A 27,935-nucleotide genomic window follows, 5' to 3' on the forward strand; every position below is an offset into this window, starting at 1 on the left:
TTTGTTCATAGGTTTCTCAAATTCCCTCTTTCAATTTCAAACAAACAGCTTCACTGTTTAGCTCCTCCATTTTTTCCCCTTGCAATTCTTCTCCGTTCATTAAAAAATCAAATCGAACCGAATTTTATTTATCGCGTTGATATGAATTTTTATTTTATGGAAGTATGAAGAAATTCGAGTTCAATTGAGGTGGATTTGAATTGATAAAGTGCACAAACGGTGAATTTTTTATTCTTCTTTTTTATGTGCAAATTCATCGATTTGTTGAATTTTTACTGTATAAATATAATTGTATGGAAGTATGAAGAAATTCGAGTTCAATTGTGGTGTTTGGATTTGAATTGCTTCGTGGCGTGGATAAAATGGCCAAACGGTGAATTTTTTTTTTTTTTTTGTGTGTGTAATCTTATCGATTTGTTGAATTTTTACTGTACAAATATACATTTTTCGTTGTTTAATTTTGAGTAAAGTGGCTATTTTATTTTATCGCGTCAATGTGAATAAATCTTTGCAAAAATCGTGTTGATATGAACTAATGATTGTATGGAAGTATGAAGAAATTCGAGTTCAATTGAGATGTTTGGACTTGAATTGTTTTGTGGCGTGGATAAAGTGGACAAACAGTGAATTTTTTCTTCTTTTCTTTTTATGTGTAAATTTATCGATTTGTTGAATTTTTCACTGTATAAATATAATTGTATGGAAGTATGAAGAAATTCGAGTTCAATTGTGGTGTTTTTGAAATGTTCAGTGGCGTGGATAAAGTGGACAAACGGGGAAATTTTCTTCTTTTTTATGTTTAACTTTATAGATTTGTTGAATTTTTACTGTATAAATATACATTTGGGGTTGTTTAATTTTGAGTGAAGTGGCTATTTTATTTTATCGCGTTGATTTGGATTAATGATTGTATGAAAGTATGAAGAAATTCGAGTTCAATTGAGGTGTTTGGACTTGAATTGTTTCGTGGCGTGGATAAAGTGGACAAGCGGTGAAAGTTTTCTTCTTCTTTTTTTTATGTGTAAATTTTGTCAATTTGTTGAATTTTTCACTGTATAAGTAAAGTGACTATTTTATTTTATCGCGTTGATGTGAATAAATCTTTGTGAAAATCGTGTTGATATGAATTAATGATTGTATGGAAGTATGAAAAAAATCGAGTTCAATTGAGGTTTGGATTTGAATTGTTTCGTGGTGTGGATAAACGGTGAAATTTTTTTATGTATAAATTTATGGATTTGTTGAATTTATACTGTATAAATATACATTTGACTTTGATATGAATTAGTGATTGTATGGAAGTATGAAGAAATTCAAGTTCAACTAAGGTGTTTGGATATGAATTGTTTCGTGGCGTGGATAAAATGGATAAACGGTGAAATTTTTCTTCTTTTTTGAATGTGTAAATTTATCGATTTGTTGATTTTTTACTGTATAAATATACATTTATACATTTGGAGTTGTTTAATTTAGAGTAAATGGCTTTTTTCTTTTAAAAAAATACTGATTAAACCCTAATGCTAAGAAGCTTTGAACACAACTTTGGATGGATTTATTTAATCTGACCGTGTACCGGAAATAGTTTGTATATCCGTACGAGATAGGGGTAAGGTCTGTGTACTGTAGAAATTCATGCTCTGATTCTAGTGAATTTAGCAAAAAAGACGATGAAAATTAATGATTGAATGAAAGTATGAAGATATACGAGTTAAAATGAAAGGATTTTGGATTTGAATTGTTTCGTGGTGTGGATAAACAATGAACTTATTCTTCTTCTTTTGCGTAAATTGATCTGTTTGTTGATTTTTTCACTGTTTAGGTAGACATTCGTGATTCACCATTGTTTAATTTCAACTATTTGGACTGATTATTTTGTAAAAAGCTTAAATCCTAACTGTCTGTGAATGTGTATTTGGACTGCTATTTGTTGAATGGATTTATTTAAACTGAGGGTGTATTGGAAATAGTCTTTGGATCTGTACGAGGTAGGGATAAGGTGTGCATACACTCCGAAGACACTACTTGTGGGATTATACTGCTCTGTTGTTGTTGTTGTCGTTTATCTGGTGAATGATTTATTTAAACTAAGGGCTTATCGTAAGAAGGCTTTTATCTCTACGACGTAGGGGTAAGACCTGCGTACAATCTCCCTCATCAGACCCCACTTGTGGGATTACACTAGGTGTATTGTTGTTGTTTCTATTGAATCGTTGATACTGGTTGTCTATAACTTTCCTTGTTGAAACCTTACACTATTTATAGCACAAGAAGTCTAAAAGACAGAGACTTTATTGTTGATTCTGTTTAATTGACTCAGAATTGGGACACACGATATTTATTTAAGCTGAGGGTCTACAGGAAATAGCCTGTTTATCTCTACGAGGTAGGGCAGGGTCGTACTGACTCCATTTGTGGAATTACACCGGCTCTCTGTTGTTTTTGTTATCTCTTTGTTGAATTGATTTATTTAAGCTGAGGTTCTACACTCTATCGAAACGATGTCGTTATATCTATGAGGTAGGGATAGGGTCTGCATACACTCTACCCTTGTCAGACCCCACGTGTGAGATTACACCGAGGCTGTTGTTGTTGTCGTCGTCTATTTGTTGAGTGATTGTTTCTGGTTACCTATGACTATCCCTGTTGAAATCACACACTATTTATAGCACAAGAAGTCTAAAAGTCTTATTGAATATTCCATCTTTGTCACTCTTGGCTATTAGCCAAAATAGAGACTTTGTTGTTGATTCGATTGACTCAGAATTAGGACACACGGGGTTGACCGGGGACTGGGGAGGCCCTTGAGATCAGTATGGTTGAAGTTGGCTCCTTTTTGAATACATATGCTTTTTCCCTTATATAATTTTGTCCATTTGTTTGTATATATTTTGACAAAATCTAGTAACTATTTATGGACCTTTATTTGCTGGAACTATAATTTGACGTGCATATTAATTAACGTTTGTTCCTATGTAGTTTATCTCTTTCCAAAACATTCAATTGCCACAAAACAGACTTTTACATTGTGCTTGCCTGATTCTGTTTTTTTTTGTTCCTTACATGTTCTCCAGGATTTTAGGCATGGCTCCAACAAAAAAATCTAGAAGTGTAAATAAGCGCTTTTCTCCTACAACTGAAATCTCTCCCAGTAAAGATGGTATTAGTGACAACTTGAAGAAAAGCTCGCAACGGGTAAGTTTTATTATACTTTTGTTTGCTCGTGTAACATTAGATGAATAGAGGTAGACAGTGCAAGAAGAAAGCTGAATGGCTTCGTCAAGGATGTCAGGCCGTTGCTAGAAATGTGTCAGTGAGGTGAAGACATGTTCCTGCATGTTTTTCTTTGAAAGAAAAAGGAGAATACGGAATGAGAAAAAAAGTTTGGTATTGACTTTCACATAGTTTGGGTGGATTAGATGTAAGTTTCTTGTGTGGGAAGTCTCAAATTGTATTTTCCACAGCTTGCCTCTTACTAAAGGTGAAGAATATGCTGGAATGTTAAAGTTCCAGATCTTCCCATGCCAATTCTTGTCAATCAAATGGTTCCTTTAGGGAAGTGGTAATATGTTGAGTTGGAAGAGAATTTTTTTTCCGTCTAGTTTCATTTATTTTAGATGTAACCCATTCTTTGAGGAATCGTGGAAATCTGTATGCATTTTGACGCAGTTCTTTCTATAAAATTGCAGAAGAGGAAGTTGTCTGACATGCTAGGTCCCAAGTGGAGTGACGAGGATCTGACACACTTCTATCAAGCATACCGCAAGTATGGTAAAGATTGGAAAAAGGTCGGTCCAAATTCAAAGTATAATCCATTAATTGAAGTTTATTGAATATCCCAGTAACTTGCATATATTTGCTATTGATTGATCTCTAACGCTTGCCTCTAAGAGCTGCTTGATACTTATTACAGGTTGCTGGTGCAGTGAAACCCCGAACTGCAGAGATGGTGGAAGCTCTTTACACAATGAATAGGGTAGGTTCCGATTGCACACAATAAAGTCACACATGTTTTTATAATTGAATCCTCTTTGCTTACGAAATCATTGAGAGACATAGCTTGATTGGCGATACTTCTCTTTATCTTCTTATTCATTTTTGAGACTATGTTCCTACTGATTTATAGCTGCATTTAGATGTCATCTTTACTGATAGCATGGGTTCAGAGCCCATTTGTGAGAATCTTGTTCTAACACATCATGTTGTTGGCTGACATTATTCATTATAAGTAGTTTTAGGAGCAATATACTCTAATAAGTCAAATCTTTTTTTTTTTCACAATGAAATCTGGTTAGGGCTGTCTACTTTTGTGGGGCTGTACTGTATTCATCTGATGTTCGGTTTCTCTTTTTCTGGTGGGCAATTATTTTATGTTGCCTGCCCACATAGCCTTTGTTTCGTCTGTCTTACTTTTGGAAAATTTAGCCTTTTGTCTTGTCATGATTACTGATATGGCGATATATGCTTCGTTCTTGTATCACAGCTGCCTGTGGATGTTATGAATATGAGCTGCAGTCAATTATGTACTTGCTATTTGTTGTTTTGTACTCATCAGCTGCATAGATTGTAGACGTCCTACAGTACTGTTTCTTGAGTCCTCTGTGATTGTCACGTAATCAAGCACTTTCATTCACATAATTTCTGCTTTGTACCTTGTAAAAATGATGTCCACACAACTGCTGGAAAGGAATACTTATATGTTCAGATTTCTCGAAATAAAAACAAAAACAAAAAGTAGGAAGGGTGAAGGAATATGTTAAAAGGAAGAACATAGTTCCCAGCTTTTGCAGGAGGACATTGTATATCTGTTAGTAATAATATGACTCTTATATTACACCTATCAGTAATAATATGACTCTTATATTCTGCTCCTTTTCCTCTTTGTTTCTTTTCTAAGTATGGCATTTTGTTCTGATGTAACTAGAACTTCTACACATCTATCGTTGATTTAGTTTTGTTAATGTGGCCTTTGTAATATCATCCTATTCTCTCTCTTTCTCTGTCCGTTTAGGCAGTATCCAGATTCCATGTCATCTCAATCAGTTTACTCGACTTTTTGTGCTACTTTATTTTCCTTTTCTGAATCCTTATATGGAAAAATGCAATCCTGTGAATAATTGATATCACTTGAAAAGATTTGCATCGAAGATGACTCTCAGATTCATAAGTCTGCATTACCAGTGGGTTAAATGATTTGTTCATTTTATTTTTGATGCTATTATGTTGCATTAATACAGTGAAACAGTTCTCTATACTCCATTGCAAATAGAAAACTGTTGTTTCCTGGTGAAGGGCATGTCACTAAGAAAGATCCATTTCTTTCAGGAGAGAACACCAATCATCTTTTGGAATAATATTTTTGGGGAAAAATGAACACTTGACTTGCGATCATTACTCTGGTTACATGGTTATATACATAAAAGCACTGAGTGCCATATTAATTATCATAAACCGTTGTCTCTGTCAAAAGAAAAATCAGAAATCATCATAAACCATTGTCTCTGTCAAAAGAAAAATCAGAAATCATGGTTTGTTAATTTTTCCTGCAACAATTTGAACAATCAATATGATCACTGTTCTGTGGAGATACAATTATAAGATTTGAACTTTTAGAACAAATGAGAATGAAAAATCTGCATGAAGATATTCAGTCATACAAAATGATAATGAAAATGACCTACTTTATTCTACTGTACTTTCAGGCTTATTTATCTCTTCCAGAGGGGACTGCATCTGTTGTTGGGCTGATTGCCATGATGACTGATCACTACTGCAACTTGGTAAGGCTTGCGATATAGAGTTTTAAGCAAGAGGAGTGTGTGTTTGCTAGATGTTTTATCTGCCCATCTCTCACTTTCTTCTGCACTCATCAGATTTATTTTTTCCTTCGCTATTTGTTTCAACCTGACGGAGTAGTGTTGCATGTGAGAAATACCAGAATTTTAGTTTAGTGGCATCAGTCGCATCAGTGTATGGAATTGCTTGTATACTTCAATTGAAAAATGCTGTTTGTCTTGAACAGAGCGCTCTTTGCAAGCTGTTATTAAATAAATGTCAGGAAAGCTGATTCTACGCATTAGGCTGTAGGAAAGCATTGTTCTGACTTTTGATTATTGACTAGAAAAAACTTTTCCAAGGAGAAGCGAGTATCTGCTTGATGCTCTCTTATATTTGTTCATGGCTTCTGAGCCCAAATGTTTATATATATTGTACCCGAGTCTTAGTTTTTTTCAATTTTCTGTTTAAGTAACTTCACTCTGGGATGTCAGGCAGCAAGCGACAGTGACCAAGAAAGTAATGAGGATGCAGGAACATCTAGGAAACCTCAAAAACGTGCTCGGGTTAAGGTTCAGCCTAATGTTTCTAAAACATCCGAGGTGGCATCCCCAACGTTGGCAGCTACTCATGGTTGTTTAACTTTGTTGAAGAAAAAGCGTTCAGGAGGTGCGTCCCTTCTACCCCTCCCACAACAAAAAAAGGCTGAATTAAAATAATTAAAGAATTATTCCTACGAAAAAGAATAAAATATCTTTAAAGAATCTTCTGGCTGGACTTGGATTAGGATGTTTCGTACTTTGTTATCTCTGCATACATTTTATGCTGGCATTTTGCTTGCATGCAGTGTAGAGGCTTTACTCAGTTTTTTGTTTTAAGCTGCCTTCCTCTTTGAATGATTACAAAAGAAAAAAGTTCTTTTTGTTTATTTATCTATCTGTAATGGAAGTCTATTTTCTTTTTCTCTTATCTAAGGATTGAGCCCTTGTCACGTGATATTATTGATGAAGTTCTGCTGGAGTTTTCTTTCAGGAAGCCGGCCTCGTGCTGTTGGAAAAAGAACCCCACGCTTTCCTGTTTCTTTTTCAAACGAAAATCCCATGGGTGAGGAGTATTTTTCTCCAAGTAGGCGGAGTTTGAAACTTCAGGCAGATGATACTGATGATGATGTGAAGATAGCATTAGTTTTAACAGAAGCTTCACAAAGAGGTGGTTCTCCTCAGGTCTCTCAGACACTAAACCGTTGGACGGACAGTGCTATGTCCTCACCTCTTGAGACTGCTGAAAGAAAGGTATTGCTCAATTTTCATTTCATATTGTGATTTATCTCCAGAAACTATGTGTGATCAACTTTTTGATATTGTCTTATTCATTTTTACAACTAGCGTGTTAAAATGAGTATGGGCGACAGAAAGCTTCTCAGTAATGAAGTGGATGAAGAGGAGGGAAGCATGGAAGCAGACACTGGAGAGCTGTTGCGGTATAAAGATGATTTGGCGGACACTGGAACCATTAGTCGAGCAGCACAGAAGGGAAGAAGACCTTACAGTGAAAAGTTGGAAGTTGATAGTGGTGACAACCATTTTGATGATATCAAAGAGGCATGTAGTGGTACAGAAGAAGGTCAAAGATTGGGTGTGGTGAGGGGTAAACTTGAAATGGAGGCTTCAGATGAAAAGAATTCAAGGACGTCTTTACAAGCCCCTAGAAAGAGGAGCAAAAAGATGTTTTTCAGGAGAGGTATTACAAAGTTCTATAAGATTACTGAATTCTGGAAAAAATGTTTTGTAGATTACTGTTCATCAGAACTTTCCATTCCAGTAGTTTTAGCAGCATTTTATATGTTCTTTTTAGCCCTCTTTGATTATTCTATTTTATCTCTTGCCATTAGTTTAAAAGGGGGAAAGGGGATATACTCTTGGAAACTGCAGAAAAGTCAGCTCCCTAACTAGATTTGGACATATATTCAAGTTTGACAGGCGGGCTGATCAATAAGTATGAGTTGTTGCTATGATGCAATCACACTAAGCCAAGTCTAACTAGGGCTAATTCCCTTGGAATGAGAATGATAATCTTTAGTTTCATTACAATGACCTTTAATTCTTTTAATTTCCATGTACATGAGTGCATATTGTGCCGTATCTCTATGTTCTTTAGTAGAAAGCTATGTTAATGTCATAGCCTAGACCACTAGTGATGTTGTTCTCTTTGGGCCTATGCGCACATGGGTTTAAAACGCATCATTAGGGTCTAAGGCGTGCGTCTTTATACACCCTCTCTCTCTCTCTCGTGTTTTGTCGGTGTGGGATTCGCCTAGGGTGTTACATACACCCTCCCTTAGGTACTCAACGTCCTCATTGATGTTTGTCCCAATGTCGTTCAAAGTTGCACGCGAAGTTGCTTTAATACCATATTTGTCACAACCTAGCCCACTAAGTGACATTGTCCGTGTTTGGCCTAACCTGCACAGCTTAAAACGTGTCACTAGGGTATACGGCTTGCTTCCTTAAATAAGTTACCTTTACTCAAAAAAGGGTTGCTTCCTTATGTACCCACCATCTTTCCCGTGTTTTATCAATATGGGATATGCCTAGGGTGTTACAGTTAACCTCAAAATATCATTCTCTTACCACCCGTCCCTTTTCATGTCTAGTACAAATCACTCCTCTCCTCACCGTTCTCGTATTCTTGACATTCCATTAATATGAATGATAAAAGTTATTTACCAAAGAAAACCGCACTATAGGTCTCCCAAGTGCTTAATGGAAGTGTACAGGGGGATTGACTTTCCTTATAAAAGCTCAAGTCATTAGATGAGGGTTGAAAACTTCAAATCTCCGTTGTTAATTTCTAACTTCAAATCTCCGTTGTTAATCTCTTTTCTTAACCTCTACTTCTTTTATAAAGCAAGTTAATATTTATGGCGAGTTCTAACATTTACAACCGCTAAAAAACAATCGAAGCAAAAACATTGACAAAACATGCATAATCACGATTCAATAATCACTATCGTCTTCGGCCTACTTGAGTTATTCCATCATAGTTCCCACAACCCTAGTTTTGGTGCATAAACAATAGCAGAAGATGTATAAAAATTCATGGTAATTAACATACAAGAGAAGAATGAAATTGGAATTATATTATCAAAACAAAGATGCAAGTATCTATCAACACTTCAAGAATAAAGAACAAAACCAACAAGTCGTGTCTTTGCTCAAAAAAAGTAAAAGGGTAGGCCGGTGCATTAAAACTCCCGCTATGCGGAAGGGCCCCACCACAAAGGCTTATTGTCCGCAGCCTTACCTTGACTTTTGCCAGAGGGTGTTTAAGGCTTGAACCCGTGACCTCCTGATCACATGACAACAACTTTACCAGTTACTCGAAGGCTCCCTTTGCTCAAAAAGTTGGAAATAATAACAATGTGTCGCAATGCGTAACCATAAAAGGAAAATCTAAGAAAAATATTTATAGACATAACAATACTATCCTAACAAATTAGAAAAACTGGCCGCGTCAGCACTTCATGAACCTTCATTCAGAACTACGGTATGTGGAAGTTGGAAATCACCCATCACCTTCTTTTAGGTTTGGAACTTGTTGGTATTCACGACTCATTCCACGGTTCGTGAATGGCTTTGACAATCCTTCATCTTGAACCGGTCGACTATTTAGGAAGGCAATAAAGAGCACTTAAAAGTAAAGTAAAGTAACACCAGATATTTTTATATTGGTTGAGATCCGATGTATATCTTAGTGAGTTTTGGCTTTGTGAGAAATATTGGAGAAAAATATTATTGAATTATTATGTCTATATTATTATATTGGGACTCTATTTATAGACACTACATTCCAATTCTTTTCCAAATAGGTCACTTTATTACAATCCTTTTTCAGGTAGGATTCTATATGTTATTCCTGTTCCTACTCATATTTTAACACTCCCCCTCAAGCTGGTGCATATAAGGCATATGTACGATCTTGTTATGGATGTAATTAATGCAAGGATCGATGAGAGACTTGGTGAAGATATATGCAAGAAAACTGATAAAGACTGCTTTTGACGTCTGGGAGATCTTAATTGAAAAGGAACAAACTAAAAAAGTGATTAGAAAAGTAGTAATATCGTTGAAAAGTCTATTTGTCGCTGGAAAATTGCCGGAAATGGTATAAAATATATGGGTCATCTCTAAACCAAGACATGAGTAGATCTTGAATAAGATAGTCACCGAAAAACTGGCTGAAACATGCTTACGCATTGGATTCTTAGATTTGATGGCTAAAAAGTGGTCACCATTTGAGAAATAATTATATGGGTAGGTTCGGAATGATGACACGACCCTAATGAGAAAGCGAATTATATGTGTAGGGTCGGAATAATTGCACGACCCTACTGAGATAGAAATTATATAGATAGGGTTGGAATGACGGCATGAACCTACTGAGAAATAGAAATTATATGGTTAGGGTCGGAATGCCGGCATGATCCTACTGAGAAAGCGAATTACATGGGTTGGTTCGAAATGACGGCACGACTCTATTGAAAAAAAAAATATATATATATATACCCTACTAGAAAAAGAGAAATTATATGGGTAGGATCGGAATGATAGCATCACCCAACACAAATTAGATATGAGGAGTCACCGTAAAGACGCATGAAACTACACAAATCAGATCTGAGGGGTCACCGAAAAGACACACGGTGCTATGCAACTTAGATATGAGAAAGTAGTCCGAAAAGATGCACGGTACTACACAAATTAAATATGAGAAGTAGTTCAGAGAGATGCACAGTGCTACGCAAATCTGATATGAGAAAGTAATGATCGGATAGATGCACGATGCTATGCAAATCAAATATGAGCAAATAGTCACCAGAAAGATACACAGTGATCCAACTTTTGTTAACATAATCATTGACCAGACGGGTGACATATATGGATTATAGCCGTCTGCCGACAGCGGAAACTATTTGATTCTTTACCAAGATCGTAGAAGCTCTGATACCATGTGAGAAATATTGAAGAAAAATATTATTGAATTGTTATGTCTATATTATTACATTGAGACCCATTTATGGACACTAAATATCAATCCTTTTCCAAATAGATCACGACATTGCAATTTTTTTTCAGGTAGGATTCTTTATGCTATTCTTATTCCTACTCATATTTTAACAAGCTTGTATAGTTGTAATGGAGTGTAATTTCTACGTCTATACTTAATCTCTTTTCTTATGAATTTTGATACAATGTCTCAGCAGCAATATTTTCCCTCTCTTCCTTATTTTGAGTACGAAGTAAATTTATAATGAAATATAATGCTTGCTAAGAGTAGAACAAAGGAGCTTGAGAAGGCTTGGATCTAAGTTTATCTTCCATCTTTCTTCAAATAACTTTAAGTGGTCTTTAAACTAGTCGTTGAACTTCTTGATAGAGATGGCAATCCAAGAGGTTGATCTTTAGAAAGAGGAACTAGATTGATCTCTTTCCACAAATAAGTTTTAGAGTATTCCGTTAGGGCCGTTGAGTAGATCTTCAAACTTGATTTGTTGTAGCTAGTTGCCTTCTAGGGTTTTGACGAACTTGAGCTCTTGATACTTGTTTCGATAGATGTGATTTCAATTCTCCTTAATTGATGCACTGGAATCTTAACCTTTAACAAAATGTTGGGTCTTTTTTTCTTGGTGCTTGCGTGAATCCTTGTTGTCTCGTGTTTCCTTTCCTTCACTGATCTTGATTGATTGTTTTCCATAAATGAGTGTTGGAAGATGCTCATTTAATTTCTTCTCCTTAAAATTCTTCTTAATGAGCCAATCTTACTTTGTAGAATTTTCACACCTAAGGGGTCATTTGGTACGCGGAATAAGGTGAGATATCCCACAGTTAAGTTTGATACTAAATTTATACTATGTTTGGTCCATGATATAATTTATCCTGGGACTAATTTATTGAGTCACTCTATGAAGATCTGGGAGAGAGTGGTCGAGATGAGGTTGAGACGGATAGTGTCTATTTCGGAGAACCAGTTTGGATTTATGCCTGGCCGCTCGACGACGGAGGCAATTCACCTGGTACGGAGGTTGGTGGAACAGTATAGGGAAAGGAAGAAGGACTTGCACATGGTGTTTATCGACCTGGAGAAGGCTTACGACAAAGTCTCCAGGGAGGTGCTTTGGAGATGCTTGGAGGTGAGTGGAGTACCGCTGGCATATATCAGAGCAATTAAGGATATGTATGATGGAGCGAAAACTCAGGTGAGGACGGCGGGAGGAGACTCAGAGCATTTCATTGCCCTGATAGGATTGCATCAGGGATCTACTCTTAGTCCCTTTTTGTTTGCGTTGGTGATGGATGTGTTGACGCGGCGTATTCAAGGGGAGGTGCCGTGGTGTATGCGTTTTGCAGACGATGTAGTTTTGATAGATGAGACTCGAGGGGGTGTGAATGACAAATTAGAGGTGTGGAGGCAAACTCTCGAGTCTAAAGGGTTCAGGGTGAGCAGAAGCAAGACAGAGTATGTGGAATGCAAGTTTAATGACGTGAGGCGGGAGGATGAGGTAGTAGTGAAGCTGGAATCACAGGAGGTTTGTAAGAGGGATAGTTTCAAGTATCTCGGGTCCGTGATCCAGGGTAACGGTGAGATTGACGAGGATGTCTCGCACCGTATTGGGGCGGGATGGATGAAGTGGAAGCTCGCGTCGGGGGTGCTGTGTGATAAGAAGGTGTCGCCCAAGCTTAAAGGCAAATTCTACAGGGTGGTAGTCCGTCCGGCCATGTTGTATGGAGCAGAGTGTTGGCCAGTCAAGAACTCCCACATCCAAAAAATGAAGGTGGCAGAAATGCGGATGTTGCGCTGGATGTGTGGGCTGACTAGAGGGGATAGAGTTCGGAATGAGACTATCCGGGAGAAGGTTGGTGTGACTCCAGTGGAGTGCAAGATGCGGGAAGCCCGATTGAGATGGTTCGGACACGTGAAGAGGAGGGGCATGGATGCCCCGGTCCGTAGGTGTGAGAGGCTAGCGTTGGATGGTTTTAGGCGGGGTAGGGGTAGGCCGAAGAAGTACTGGGGTGAGGTGATTAGGCGGGACGTGAAGCAGTTACAGCTCACCGAGGACATGACCCTAGATAGGAAGGTCTGGAGGACGCGAATTAGGGCAGAGGACTAGGGCCAATTTGAGTCGCTAGTGTAGGGAAGTACTTGGTGGGGGTTTTATGCCCGTTATGATTCCGTGTTCCATGTTTTATTACGAATCTGTGTGCTTTTCTCTGTTTTATATTACTTATGGGTGCCGTATTTATGTTATGTAATCTTGTGCTGTGCTTGACTATGTGTTTGTGTGGTATCTCGTGCCTTGAGCCGGGGGTCTATCGGAAACAGCCTTTCTACTTCTTTAGAGGTAGAGGTATGGACTGCGTACATCTTACCCCCCCGACCCCACTAGGTGGGAATATACTGGGTTTGTTGTTGTTGACTAATTTATACTATCAACCAAACATGGTATAAATCTAATACCAAACTTAGTCTTGAGATATTCCATCTTATCCAATCCAGCATGGAATTATTTTATACCACCTCTTATATGGTAGTAAGTTAGTACAAGGATTATAATCCCAGGACTATAATCCCGGGATAATTTAGTGTACGTGCCAAACGATCCCTAACGATCTCCCCCTTTTTGATGATGACAATAGAGGAATTAATAACTCAATAGTCAACTTCCTTGTTTGTAATTTCTCTAGACTTTGCAATGAGTTGACTCCTCCAACTATAAGCACTTAGCTTAAGGAAAAAGCATAATTATACATCACCCTCGTTTCACAATACAAAAATCATGGAAAATCCTTTAAATATTGACATCCTATACCAATAACAACTACAACAACATACGCAGTCTATTCCTACAAGGTCTTAAGAAAGGTTGTTTCCAATAGACTCTCAGCTCAAGTCAAAAATAGTCTAAAAAAGATGTAATGGAAGTACGAAAGACAATAAATAGTGTCAAAAACAACAAATAGTAAAACAAAATGTACTACAACAACATAATACTCCACTCGAACTACACGAAAACAATAGATAGTAACAGAAATTGAAGAACAAGAAACTACAAGATTAGTCCTATGACTACTAGAAAGGGAAACAAGACAACACAGTCCTTCCTACTACTATCCTAATCCGTATCCTCCACACCTTTCTATCTAAGATCATGTCCTCGGTATTCTGCAACTACGTCATATCCTATCGTATCACCTCTCTCCGATACTTCTTTGGTCTTTCTTTACCTCTATACCGAACATAGTAAAAATATAAAATTGGTGGTTGTTTGTGTATGGGTTGATATTTCAAAATTGTAGCATTAACCAACTACTAAGTCCTAAAAATAGTAGGCTGCAATTCTTTCCACTATTAGAAAATTAATTTTCTTTTCCATATTAGAACAAACTATAGTATTCAATAATCAAACTTATAATATTAAACTAACAATTACAGTATGTAATATCTAAACTTACAATATTTGATTCGTTAATAGAATACTTAGCTTTAAAGTTATTGTATTCAATTCTAAACTACAATATTCTGTTAAAAAATGAAGTATTCAAACCACAACTACAATATTTCTAGAAAAACTACAACATTTAAATGAAATCTTCAATTTTCAATCCAAAACCATAATATTCAAATAAAAACAACCGTATTAAAAAAACTACAATATCGAAATAAAAAAGGAAGTAATTTTTTTCCCACAAAAAGGAGGTAATTAATATTCTAAAATTAATTACCTGGTACCTACTAGTGGTGGTAGGTGGTAGGTATCCCGTGGAATTAGCCGAAATGCGCGAAAGCTAGCCTAGATATCACGGTCATCAAAAGAAAAATATATTCAATTACAAATCACAGTATCAATATACAAACTTACAATATTTAGTTCAAGAATATATTTTTGAAGATAACAGTTTCAAAAAATAGATATATTATTGAAGATAGTATATAATGTAATTTAAAAACTTAATATCGCTATTGGATGGAATTTAAAAACAATAATGTTAAAATGTGTTATTGTCTTTTCAGGATGGTGGGCAGATTTCTCCTTAGTTTACTCCCCTTGAATGAGAGCACTAGGTGTACTCCTCTTGAAGTTTTTTGACTCATTCATGCACTCATTTTTATCTCCTTTTGTCATCAACAACAGGGAATTCATGCAATCACAAATAACACATGTAATTACCGCGATATAGACTTATAGATCTAATACGATGCACAAAACGAGCAGAATTAATTGTCAAAGCAGTAAAACAAGCAAAATAATAGTCAGCTGGACTTATGTCCAGACAACACAAAGTTCAGAACAATCTAGCAAACATCTATTGGAGTGTAAGAAAGTACACCAGGGTGTTAACAACCGCTTCCTTCATAGCATCAAACTTTGTGCCAACAACACCATAGATCTCCTCAAACTTGTTAGACATTTTGGTGGGGAAGTCTCCAAAATGTTTGACATCTTCTTTGATCACTTTATCCAGCTTTATCCTGAGACGAGCAACATGAGTACCTGTTTCGTTTGTTGTCTCACGAATTTTCTCCACATTGCAAAAGGTGGAAGCCGTAAGATCCTTGGGAGACTTTAAGTTTTGTAATAGAGCAGCCAGCTTAGCAAGTACTTCTGGAGAGCGGTGTAATAGAGCAGCCAGCTTAGCAAGTACTTCCGGAGAGCCGTCAACGGCGGTTGTGGAAGGACAAGCACGAGATGCGTCACGTTTGGTTTCCACCTTTGGGGTTAGGATCAATAATATTAGTGTCATGCTTGGGTTTCCACACCCAACTAGATGTATTTGCATAGTGAAATATGCATTTATAAAATGTGTGACCGTTTTTACCACAACAATAACATGTCTGAGAAACGGGCTCCAGTGACTGGGTAAAGAATGAATCTTGGGCCTAACTCAACCACAAAAGCTAGCTCATGATGAGGATTGTCCAAGTTCATATAAGAAGACCAATGGCCCATCCCTTTTTCGAAGTGGGTCCCTTAACACTCCCCCGAATGTTCAAACCTGCGTGGAATATATAATATGGGGGCCCAACATCGGTGAACAAAGATTGGGATGGGCCTAGCGCTGATACCATGTAAAGAATGGATGTTGGGTCTAACTCAACCCCAAAAGCTAGCTCATGAGGGGAGGTTTGTCCAAGTCCATGTAAGGAGACCAATGGCCCATCCTTTTTCTGATGTGGGACTCTTAATAGACTGCTTGATGAATTGACTTGTTTGAACTAGGTCTGTCACTACTCTCAAAGTTTATTTCAGTTGACTTGCATGAGTGAGTCGACTAATCTATCTTGGCATTAGTGACTGAATTATGGGTCTACCTTACTAGAGGCAGGTTTGTCACCGGCAAGTTCTTTGCCAATTGGCTTGATATTTTAAGTCGGCTACTTTGACCTGATTGAGCTATGGCTGATAGATTTGTGAATATGTCATTGAGTTGCATTTGCAATTCCTGAATTTCTTCTTAAAGAGAATCTTTTTCTGCTTCACAGACTTTTCTTTTCCACTTGTATACTTCTAAGTTCATCAAAATATGATTTAGATATGATATACATGATCTAAGAGTTTTTGAAGTTCACTGCAATTATTGCAAGTTTGAGATCTTACCCCGCTTGTTTCTCCAATTGCCATGAAACATATCGCTTTCATTGTCTGAAACATCTTCATCGCTCCTGTTGTTAAATGCTTTGTTTCATGGAGTGCTTCTTTCTTGATTCTGGATAATCAATTGCTACGTGATCATGCTTGCCGCATTCATAACGCTTTCCATCATTTTTGCATGATGTATTTCCCTTTGTTGAAGTCAGACTTGCCTCTTCTGTTGTTTCTCAATCGTCTTATGGAATTCGTAACCGATCTGGTTATAATTGCAACTTCTTCATCATCGAGTTCTTCCTTCTCTATCTTTTCTTCTGTGCCTTTGAAAGCAACTGTCTCCGTTTTGTAAAATGTGTCTTTTCAAATGCAATCAAGTCTCGTCTAACTTTATCATACCTATATTATTTAGCTTCATGCTTTCTAGGAGAACTACCTTGACATGCCATAGAGGAGGAAAGCTTTGGAGAGTTTTCCTCATGTAGTTGTCTACTATTGGGTAAATTTTACCATAAGCTTTAATCTATCCAATGAGTTTGCTTAGACGAGAACACATGCTTTCAATAGACTCTCCTTCATTCAATCATACACAAGAAGATTGACTATGGTCTGTTTGATCTTGTCAGCTCCCTCAGATGTGACTTCTAATTTGTCCCAACATTTCTTTGGTTGTTTCACAGGTGATATCTTGTCATATTCTTCACCATTGATAGCGTTATACGACAGATTTCTAGCTATGGAGTTTGTATAACTTCCATCTATTACTCCAACTCCAATCTGTTCATCAGTATAGTTTGCCAGATTTGCCAAATCAGATGATGTTTGACCATCTGCTTTCTTATCATCAGATTTAGCGCTTGACATATGGATATTCCCCTGTTTTATCACTCTCCAGATCTCTCTATTCTTACTTTCCAATGAGAGAAATGTTCCCCATTAAAGTAGGGGGATGGGGGGATCTTGTTTGACATGTTCCTTCTTGAAACAAAGCTCCAACTGTGACATGAATTGTCACTTTTTAGGCAAATAGTATGTGTGAAACCAGACTCTGATATCAATTGAAAGTGCAAAGGGGAGGGGGTGAATTGAACTCTTTTTCGATTTTCTAGTCAACTGTCAGTAGCAGTAGTCGACTGTTTAGGAAGGCAGTAAAGAGAACTTAAAGATGCAGAATTTAAAGAACACAAAGTAAAGTGACACCAGATACTTTTATATTGGTTGAGATCCAATGTGAATCTTATTCTAATCTCGTGGGCTTGCAGGGGTGTTCTCTGTAGGTTCTTTTGAGTTGACTTGTACAGTTGTGATGGAGTGTAATTCCTACGTCTATACTCAATCTCATTATTCGTGACTTTTGATACAATGCCTCCCTCAGCAACTTGCATATTTTCCCTGCTCTCTCTTTTGAGAGCACAGTAAATTGAGAATGAAATAAAATTCTTATTAAGAGAAGAAGGAGCTTGAGAAGGTTTAGATGAAAGTATATCTTCCATCTTTCTTGAAATGGCTTTAAGTAGTCTTTGAACTCACCGTTGAACTTCTTGACAGAGATGGCAACCCTAGAGGCTTGATCTTCGGAAAGAGGAATTAGATTGATCTCCTTTCAAGAATATGTTTAGAGAGCTTTCTGTTAGGGCCGTTGAGCAGATCGTCAAACTTGATTTGTTGTATCTCGTTGCCTTCTAGGGTTTTGACGAACTTGAGCTCTTGGTCTTGTTCCCATAGATGTGATTTTAATTCTCCTAGATCGATGCAGTGGAATCTTGACCTTTGATAAATGTTGGGTTTTCTTTCATAGCACTTGTGTGTGAATCCGTTCTGAGTCTTCTTTCCTTCGCCGATCTTGATTGAAAGTTTCTCATTAATGCGTCTTGGAAGATAATCATTTATTTTCTTCTCCTTAAACTTCTCTTTTAATAAGTCAACTTTCTCTTATAGAATTTTCCTGTATTCCTACACATGTAAAACACGCACGTACATTAATTCGGTCATCTTAAAACTAAATCCTCTCGCTTAACCATCAAATAAAGTTATTCAAGTCTGCCTTCGACACACTCTTCCTTCTGTGCCGTAAAGCTATATTGCCATTCTCGGGAATTTCGTCCTTTTCCCCAGTTTTTCACCTTACAAGGCTTGACTTTTTCTGGCATTGGATCAGAACATTACTTTTCATGACATTAATCTCTAGGGAGCTGCTTCATCTTCAAAAGGCTTAGACACGCCGGAGAAGGTTGATAAAGGAGGGACTCGAAATCACAAGTTCTGAACAACTTAGGGCTTAGGAGATCCGTCGATGTTTTTTTTATCTCAAAATACTGTTTCTTCTTGTTTCATTAGTTTGTCTTTGTTTTCCGAGTTATTTCTTCAAGTTCTGTTATTTTAATGCAAAGCAGCATGCTATTTTGGTAAAATGAAAATTGACTGTAAAGCTGTTATCATGTCAATCTTTAAAAGAACACAAAAGAGTAAACCTGTTATTTTGTGATGAAACGTTTATATATCTTGGTAGACTGATCCATGCTAGGGGATAAATCTGCTAATTTTCTTTTTTCTTCTTGTAGACGAAGACTCCCCTTTTGATGCTCTGCAAACTTTGGCTGATTTGTCACTAATGATGCCAACAGAAAATGAAGATGGTAAGGATATAATTTCTGTTTCGATAGATCTTTGTATGGAGGTTTGCTTGTTTGACTATTGGAGAGATGCTTGTTGTTGATGGGATCTTTCCCCCTTTCACATTCTCACTGTCTTAGCGTGGCTTTTTGATGACTTTAATCTCTATGCATTCTTTTTTGGGTACCATTTGGTGTCTAGAACCCGTTGCCTGACTAATCCATATTTGGCTGATAGAAAGCCCACTATTGGGGTGTTGGGGTGGGTGGGTGGGGGAGGGGGGTTAGCATGCCCTACCAAAAGAGGACTCCATTCCCAAGGGTCGAACCCAAGACTCCGGTTAAAGATGGAGGAACCTTTACATTCCACCGCCACAATTATTGGTGGTTATGCATTTCACGTCTTCTATCTTGTTATTTGGAACTTTAGATTTGTAAATTTACTTTGGTCTCAGGTATCTGGATTTTTCCTTTGAGTTATTTACAGAAAAATTAAAGAGGTCGCAAATTTAGGATTTTGATGGGAAGTCATTGCTAGCGGATGTTCAATTCTGGATATATCGAAGCAAGTTTAAAAACCTGGAACTCATAGACCCAATTGTGGGTTCTTCCATCTTGTCATATGATATTGCTTTTCTTTTGTTTTTCTGCTTGTGCTTTTCACTTCCGGTGTTTAGGTTTGTTTTTTCTTCTATTATTTTTTTTTTTAAATAAAAAATTGAAGCTTTGGATATGCTGACTATCCTGTGTCTTTATCACAGTTTTTCAGTTGTTATACCCTGTCTTAGTTGCGACTTATATGATTACTATACTTTTTGGTTTCAGAGTCAATGGTCCCGGCCACAGATGAAATTGATGATCACGTTGATGAATCTGGCTCCTTAGAAGCTGTGCCTGCAAACAAACATAGAGACAAACGTGGATCAGAGGGGGTTATATCGAGATGGAGTCAACCTGTATCAAAGTTTGGAGTTGCTCCCAGTAAGACATCAAAGCATGGAAAAGTTAGACCTACTGATGTTAGTGCTGTTCCTGAAACAAAGCAGGTGAGGAAGGCACAGAAAACGACGTCGTCTAAGGTATTAGGAGGCAGCTTTGCATTCCTACTCAATATTCTGACGAGGTAAATGATATGTAACAATTCTAACGATAATCTTTCAGGCTCGAAAAACTGAAGGTCATATTAACAATGAAGTCTCCGACTCTCAGGAAGCTGAGGTGATTTTCTTATTTTTGTCTATTTCAAATGATTGTTTAGAGATTTAGAAAGATGTTTGAGCCATTGCCTTAAAACATTTTGCCAGATTGGATACCTTAATCAGCTGCATTGTTTCTAATTTGACTTGATCGTTTTCTCCTGTAGGCAAAAGAATTATCAAAGAAGGCAACAAGTAAGGTTAAAAGATCCAATCAGGTTGTGTTGCCAAAATTAATCAAAGATCAGGAGCATGAATCATGTGCAGATCCAAGAACAGAACAAAGTGATTCAGCTCAATCAACTGCACCGATCCCTGTAGAAAGCCAGGTTAATATTCCTGCTAAAGTCAGAAGCAGGCGCAAGATGGACCTGAAAAAATCTCAAAGACAAAAGAAAATGAAGATTCCTGATAAAAGTTTGGATGATACTAGTGCATCCGTCACTGCATTTCATGACAGAGCATTCAGTCTTAAGGTTAGTTGTGCACCTTTGCCCATGTTGTAGCGCATCATCGTGATATGACCACTATTTAACTTGGAAGAGATTGTGTGCAGGAAAATATTTCCAATTTACTTTCCAAACATCAGGTTCGGAGTTGGAGCATCTATGAGTGGTTCTACAGTGCAATTGATTACCCCTGGTTTGCCCAAAAGGAATTTGTGGAGTACCTGGATCATGTTGGATTGGGTCATGTTCCAAGGTTAACTCGTGTTGAGTGGAGTGTCATAAGAAGGTAGCTTGTCAACTTTGTTGCAATTTGGAAGCCTCTCAATTCCGTGGGCAAGTCCTAAATTTTAAGAAGTTTGTTATTTTTATGTTACTGATGGTCCATCTAATCCTTATCTTGATGTAGTTCTCTTGGAAGACCACGACGATTCTCTGTGCAATTTTTGAATGAAGAAAGGGACAAGCTTAATCAATACCGCGAATCTGTCAGAACACATTATAGTGAGCTTCGTGAAGGTACAAGAGAAGGGCTACCCGCAGATCTTGCAAGGCCATTGTCAGTTGGGCAGCGTGTCATTGCTATTCATCCAAAAACAAGAGAGATTCATGATGGAAGTGTGCTTACAGTTGATCGCTCTAGATGCCGCGTTCAGTTTGACCGACCTGAGCTTGGGGTTGAGTTTGTCATGGTAATTCATTATTGCTTAATATATGCTCATACTATATTCTGGCACCAAGATTGGAACGCGATTAGAAATGATCACAGCGATGCAAGTAACACACACACAGGGTAAAATGAGAATGTATCTTTAGATGGTTTGACTGACTTCCTACATAGACAAACATATGCACCTTCCCTTAGGCACAACATTACGATTATTGAAGATAATAGAAAAGGATGTAGTAGATCTAATATCATATGGATGAAGTTGTTCAAAGGGTGTCTAATCTCTTGAAATCTATGTCGACAACATATAAGCATGATTAAGAAAAACGTAAGTACAACAAAATAACATGATAATTGAAGTGAAAGAAACAACAAACAACAGGTAATAATAGAAATCAAAGGACAAGAAACTTCTTGAGTAATACTACGACTACTAATAAGGAAAGATAAGCAAGACAAAGCTCTACTACCTATAACCTTCCACCCTAATCCGTGTCCTCTACAACCTCCTATCCAAGTTTGGATAATGTCTTCAGTAAGATGGAATTGTGTCATTTCTTGTCTAATCACCTTTCCTAATACTTCTCCGACCTACTTCTACCTCTCCCACCTCTCCTACCCCTCCTGAACCATCCATGGCCAACCTCCACATTTGAGCACCCATGCATTTCCTCTTCACATGTTCGAACCATATCAGTCTTACTTCCCGCATTTTGTCCTCCACCGAGGCCCCTCTCACCTTGTCTCGAGTATCTTCATTTCTATTCCTGTCCATCCTAATATGGCCACACATCCATCACATCATCATCATCTCTATAAATTTCATCTTCTAGATATGAAATTTCTTGACTGGTCAATAATCCGCCCAATACAATATAGTAGGTCTAACTACCACTCTGTAGAACTTGTCTTTAAGTTTTGAAAGCACCTTCTTATCACACAAGACTTCGGATACAAGCCTTTATTTATCCACCCACCAATACGGTGTGTAACATCATCGTTAATCTCATCTCTTTGGATAATAAACCCAAGATACTTGAAACTCACTTTCTTTGGGACTGCTTGTGTATCAAGCCTATCGTCCACACTAGCCTCTTGTGCTACGTCACTGAACTTGCACTCCAATATTTTGTTTTGGTTCTGCTCAGCCTAAATCCTTTAGACTCTAGGGTCTGTCTCCACACCTCCACCTTAGCATTAAATCCTCCACGAGTCTCGTTAATCAGAACTATGTCATCCATACACCATGACACGTCACTTTGGATGTGTTGCATCAATTCATCCATCACCAAGGCAAATAAAAATGGACTAAGACCTGGTCCCGGTGCAACCACATTACAACTGGAAAGTGCTCTGAATCTCCTCCCGTTGTCCTTACCAGGTCTTAACGCTATCATACATGTCCTTGAATCTTGATTGCCTTAGTGTATTAGCTAAAATATAGAGCACGATGGAATGAAGGGATCCATATAGGCAATGCCAACTAGTTAGGATTAAGGTTTAGTTTCTATTACTCTCCCATTAGGTCCAGAGTTCGACAAGAGTTCTACTCTGGTTGTAGGTTCACTGTACAAGAACTAGTGTAAGATTAAAATAAATCTTTTAGTTTTAGAAAACATCTCATTTACCTTCTTTAAGACACGATTTACTGTTTGAATAAGGTGGGCTTGACTAGAGCATACAAATGCAAATATTTGTATAGCCAATTTCAACTAGCTTGGGTTTTGGGAGTAGTTTATTGGGTTTTTGGTCCCTTTCGGAGCAATCGCATAATGTAGGAGAAATAAAATTAGCAGTTAGACTATATTAAAGTAAGTCCAATTGTACCCACACTGGTCCCCACCCTCCATATATGGTAAGTCTAATATCTTTTCTGAGGATGCTTCTGAATGCAAAGAAAAAGAAAAGAAAGACATAACTAAATTAAATGGATTACTCGACCGAACTGACTGATGTATTACACTCTTGTGTTGGAACACATACCTTATGTGTCCTTGGTTCATAACATGTTGTATGTATGAATTGGTATTTCAGTACTTGATTTTTGAAAAAAGATATTTCAGTACTTTTTGCTTCTCCAGTGGTTGTTTTCTGGACTGATGCCTTATTGGAACATTTAATGCTCTGCCAGGACTTTGAATGCATGCCTCTAAATCCATTTGAAAACATGCCCACATCATTTAAAAGGCATGCACATGGTGTTGATAAGTTTTTGGGGAGTTTCAATGAGCTTAAGGTGAATGTACGAGCAAATGAGTTTATGAAATTTCCAGCTGGTGGCAACATGGAGAATGGAGAGGTTTTCTCTCATTTCTCCCCACCAAGTCGTCCCATCAGTAATCTCCTAATGCAGACAAAGGTTGGTTCTCCTCATACTATCCCTTATGTACCTTTTATTATTAGTATATTTCAGATTCATCGAACACCCTAATTGGTTAATTGAGTCGAAATACTGCATCAAAGTAGGTTACTAAACAGAAAGGGTATATATTAAACTTTTCGATCATTACTTCCCTTATTGTGTGTGACAATTTCTCTTTCACGTAATTAATAAGGACGAATAGTTTTTTTCTTTATGCATCTTAATATTATCCTTCCACATAACTTATGAGTACCTTGATGGTCAGGTGGCTTCAGCAGAAGCTGATATGCAATGTAAATCTGGAGTCATGAAACCCGCCGCACATCAACAGACAACTCCAAAGCTTTTCCTTGCTGCTCAGCTTCAAGCAAAGGAAGCTGATGTTCAAGCTCTTGCTGAGTTCAATCGTGCACTAGACAAAAAGGTTGCAAAATTAATTTTGTTTCACTTCATTACTTATATGATCCATGAAATAAGATTATACAAATGTGAGGCGTTTGACACTTTGATGAACAATAAGTTTTTAAATGTGAGGAAATGTGTTCCAAACCTATAACTGATGAATAAATGTGTTCCTTTTAACAGTTAAGACTGTTGGATAAGATGGTCACAGAATTCAACAGTAAGTTTGTTTATTCAAACAAATAGAATGATAGTAAAACTTGTAGGCATTCATGTCAGAATTACCAGTATATGCTAATGATGGATAAATATATTTCTTTTTCAAAATTAAAGGGTTTATTTGCGTAGAAAGAAGAACAGGAAAAAATTGTAGAAGGGGTAACCTTTCATGAACCTGCAGGTTAGGGCGCTATTTACTTTTTCCTTAAAGAACACCAAAGAAGCTTTATAGAATAAACTTAGTCTACATACAGACATGCTAGTTTGAGAAAATCTGTGGAGGTTCTTATTGAGCATGTATTTGTTTATGAGAAGAATCTGTGTTTCAATGTTTGTTTGAGGTTGGGAATATTTTAAGGTAGTGGTGATCTAGTTCAAACAGATGCTGCGACCATATCAATGACTAGTTTCTTTGGTTTTAAAGTTGTACTGCTTCTTGTCTTTTATTTTTCGAGGTAGCTGATAAGTTAGGCTGTTCTTGTATTTCAACGTATGTGTTCTGCGACTTTTGTCAAAAGATGTATTTCTCTAGTTGATGTTAGATATATGAGCCATGAATATTTTGTACTAGATGTGCAGTGAGCTCATGACATTGGTTTGAACTTGTAGGAGGCAGTGGTTTCAGAGTTGAGGCGCATGAATGATGATGTTTTGGAACATGAAAAGAACAATGACTATTCTCTTAAAGACTCGGAGCCTTTCAAGAAGCAATATGCGGCCGTGCTAATGCAGTTAAATGAAGTCAATGATCAGGTATGTTTATCCTTTTATTAGAATTTAAATTTCTAAGATGCTCAAAGCTCGCTATAGCATTTGTCTTCTTTGGCAGGTTGCTGCTGCTCTAATTCGCTTGAGACAGCGGAATAACCATCCGGGAAGCCTACCATTTGAATGGCCAGGGCCAGTTACAAATTTTGTTGATCCTAGTGTGTTGGGCACTTTTGATCATTGTACAAGTCAGTCGCAGGAATCAGAATTCTTTGTCAATGAAATAATAGAAAGTTCAAAAACCAAAGCCCGGACTATGGTAGATGCAGCCGTGCAGGTACACAGTCAATCCGCTGTTATTTATGTTGGAATTTTTTCTAAAAGCAGTAGTACTGTGACCCAAATCGGGTTTAAGATGATGATGCTAAAGCGGGCTATGATTCATAACATGTCGATATTTATTAGTTTCTTCGGGAAACTCATTCGCATGGTTGCCAGGTTGAGTTGTTCCTGACCTCAGCAGATTTGGGGATATTCAAATGTGTTTCTGCAAACGCAGTCATTCATTTTCTCTTCAGTAATAGCATTTACAACATCACAAATACCACACTTTGTGATGATGCATGCTCATTATTTAATCAGTAAAAATGAAATTCATAGTAGTATGCTTTTGTCGTCTGAGAGGAGAGACTTTTGCATAAGTTACTATTAACTGTCTAGGGTTTGGGTCGATACTTAATATATTTCCCTTTCGTGTCAATAAATATTGCTTACTCAATGTGGCTTTATATAATTGCAACGTCTCCGGACTTCTAATACTTATCATGCATTACATCTTATTGTGGAAGTCCTAAGAATGACAGTTTATTCCGATTTAGAGTTGTGGGATGCCTTTTCATTTTAATTTAGCTAGATCAGTTGGTGATTTCTTGAGCATTTTTTAATAAAATAATTCTTTTGTCTGGGACTTTTTGAAACTTTTGGGCCCTTTGATTCCAATTAAAAATAATATGTGATTTGCACTGGCTTATTGGGCAATGAAGTGGGTCGAGAACCATGAGGTCTCAGGTTCAAACCCTAGCAGAGAAAAAGACATTAGATGAATTCCTCCCATCTATCCTAGCGTTGGTGGACAGAGTTACGGAATTAGTTGAGGTGTGCACAAGCTTGTTCGGTCACCATGGTCATAAAAAAAGTAATGTTGCATAAATGGTGTATCATTTCATGCATATACCAGATCAAAATATTTGAGAAAATGCATCAGGATCAAAGTTGAGAGAGAAATGCTGCCAGTACCTTTATTGAGACATTCTATTGAGAACCATTGAAATTTAGCTTATTTAAAACCTTTAGGGTTCTTACCAAATTTAATAGTATTAGACATCTTCTAATCTGTTTAGACTTGATTTTATTAATTCCCTACCACCGTATGGGAAATGTTATGTATGTGTATTGCATCCTAATGTTATTTATGTTTCTTCTGCCGTTCTTGTGACCTTGACACCTCGTCAATTTCTTCTGCATGTTATAGATTCGTTTAGGTTCTGATTGACTTATGTGTGTAGGCGATGTCTTCGTTTAATGGTGGTGAGAACACCACTGATAAGATTGAGGCGGCTATTGATTATGTGAATGATCGGATTCCGCTAGATGACTCTTGCATGACCTCCGTGAGATCCTTTACCAACTCATGTTTGCTCTGTGACTATACTTGCTTCTCTATATAAATTGATTTAAAGTGCATTGATCTGTTGCAGCCACCTGATCCTAAGTCAAAGAATGCATCAGACAAAAATGAAGCAGAAATTCCTTCTGAACTTATCACAAACTGCATTTCTACTTTGCTTATGATTCAGGTAAATACAATTTATAGCCTCAGTTCTTTTCCCATCTTATGTTGACAAGTTCCTTTATTCCTTCAAAATGTAACTATTGCACAATGACGTGCATCATAGCATGGAAAAGAAACCAACAAATCCGACAAAATCCAGAGAATGGAAAAGTAAAAAGCCCTTCTTTCTTCTCTTCCCTTACGTGTTTATCAACTCTAACCACCAGGGAAAAAAATGTGTGCACCTGAGTATTTTCCAGGTGATGTCATGGGGTATGTGTTTTGACTGTAAGAGTGAAAATATGGCTAGAAGAATAGCTGAAGAAGAGCAGTAATGTCTTAGAGCCTTCCTTTCATTTTGCTTCAATACCAATAGACCGCTTCAACGATAAGTAAAACAACCAAAAATATCAAGATATTCAACTATAATTGGACATAGATAAATTTGTGATCCTGCAAATGGGGGCTTCGTCTTTGTTTGCTGTCATCCGAATTCAACAAGAGAAATACATCTTCGGGGAAACATAGAGTTGGGTGGTTTTATAGTGAGGAAAGTTCAAAAGAGGGCATAGAACTTTGTGGTACTCGAGTGTGGAGTGCATCTAATCTCATTGTACCTCTGCATTTCCATCTTTATGCTTGACATTAAACGTTTATCCATTGTATATTATTGCAGAGGTGTTCGGAAGGACAGTTTCCACCTTCTGATGTGGCAAAAGTGCTTGATTCCGCTGTAGCAAGCTTGCAACCCTGTTGCTCGCAGAACTCAGGAATCTACGGTGAAATACAGAAGTGCATGGGAATCATCAGAAACCAAATTCTGGCAAAGATACCAACGTAGACCATATATTATTATCAAGTCTCATCCCTTTACATCTTGTAAATTCACCATGTAGGTGACTAGCCTTATTCATGGTTCAGCTCTTGGATCAGTTTAAACTTAATTTGCCAGCCTCAATGGTGTTTTCTGCACTTTTTGTTCCCTTCTGACTGAATCTGTACCTGCTAGCCTCTACCAATTGGCTTGGAAGTTCAAAGAGGCATGAAATGATGAAATGTTGTACTTCAACTATCA

The 27,935-nt window shown here is 37.4% G+C and overlaps 1 protein-coding gene across 2 annotated transcripts; it reads left to right on the forward strand.

Moving 5' to 3' along the window:
* LOC107850899 (protein ALWAYS EARLY 3) lies at positions 1 to 27,935 on the forward strand. 2 transcript variants are annotated; one of them, XM_016695708.2, is made up of 21 exons: positions 1 to 219; positions 3,072 to 3,192; positions 3,687 to 3,785; positions 3,911 to 3,973; positions 5,700 to 5,777; positions 6,267 to 6,441; positions 6,805 to 7,064; positions 7,158 to 7,512; positions 18,976 to 19,050; positions 19,852 to 20,105; positions 20,188 to 20,244; positions 20,390 to 20,698; positions 20,779 to 20,957; positions 21,078 to 21,360; positions 23,470 to 23,697; positions 23,966 to 24,124; positions 24,931 to 25,074; positions 25,151 to 25,366; positions 26,595 to 26,699; positions 26,787 to 26,885; positions 27,537 to 27,935. In XM_016695708.2, the coding sequence occupies exons 2-21, from the start codon at positions 3,082 to 3,084 to the stop codon at positions 27,699 to 27,701; spliced, it is 3,414 nt and encodes a 1,137-aa protein (XP_016551194.1). In that variant the 5' UTR covers positions 1 to 219; positions 3,072 to 3,081; the 3' UTR covers positions 27,702 to 27,935. The 2 variants fall into 2 exon arrangements, with proteins under 2 accessions (XP_016551194.1, XP_016551195.1); XM_016695709.2 differs by having other exon boundaries at positions 19,852 to 20,072.

Source organism: Capsicum annuum, chromosome 12 (assembly GCF_002878395.1).
Source record: "Capsicum annuum cultivar UCD-10X-F1 chromosome 12, UCD10Xv1.1, whole genome shotgun sequence".
Classification (NCBI taxonomy): Eukaryota; Viridiplantae; Streptophyta; class Magnoliopsida; order Solanales; family Solanaceae; genus Capsicum; species Capsicum annuum.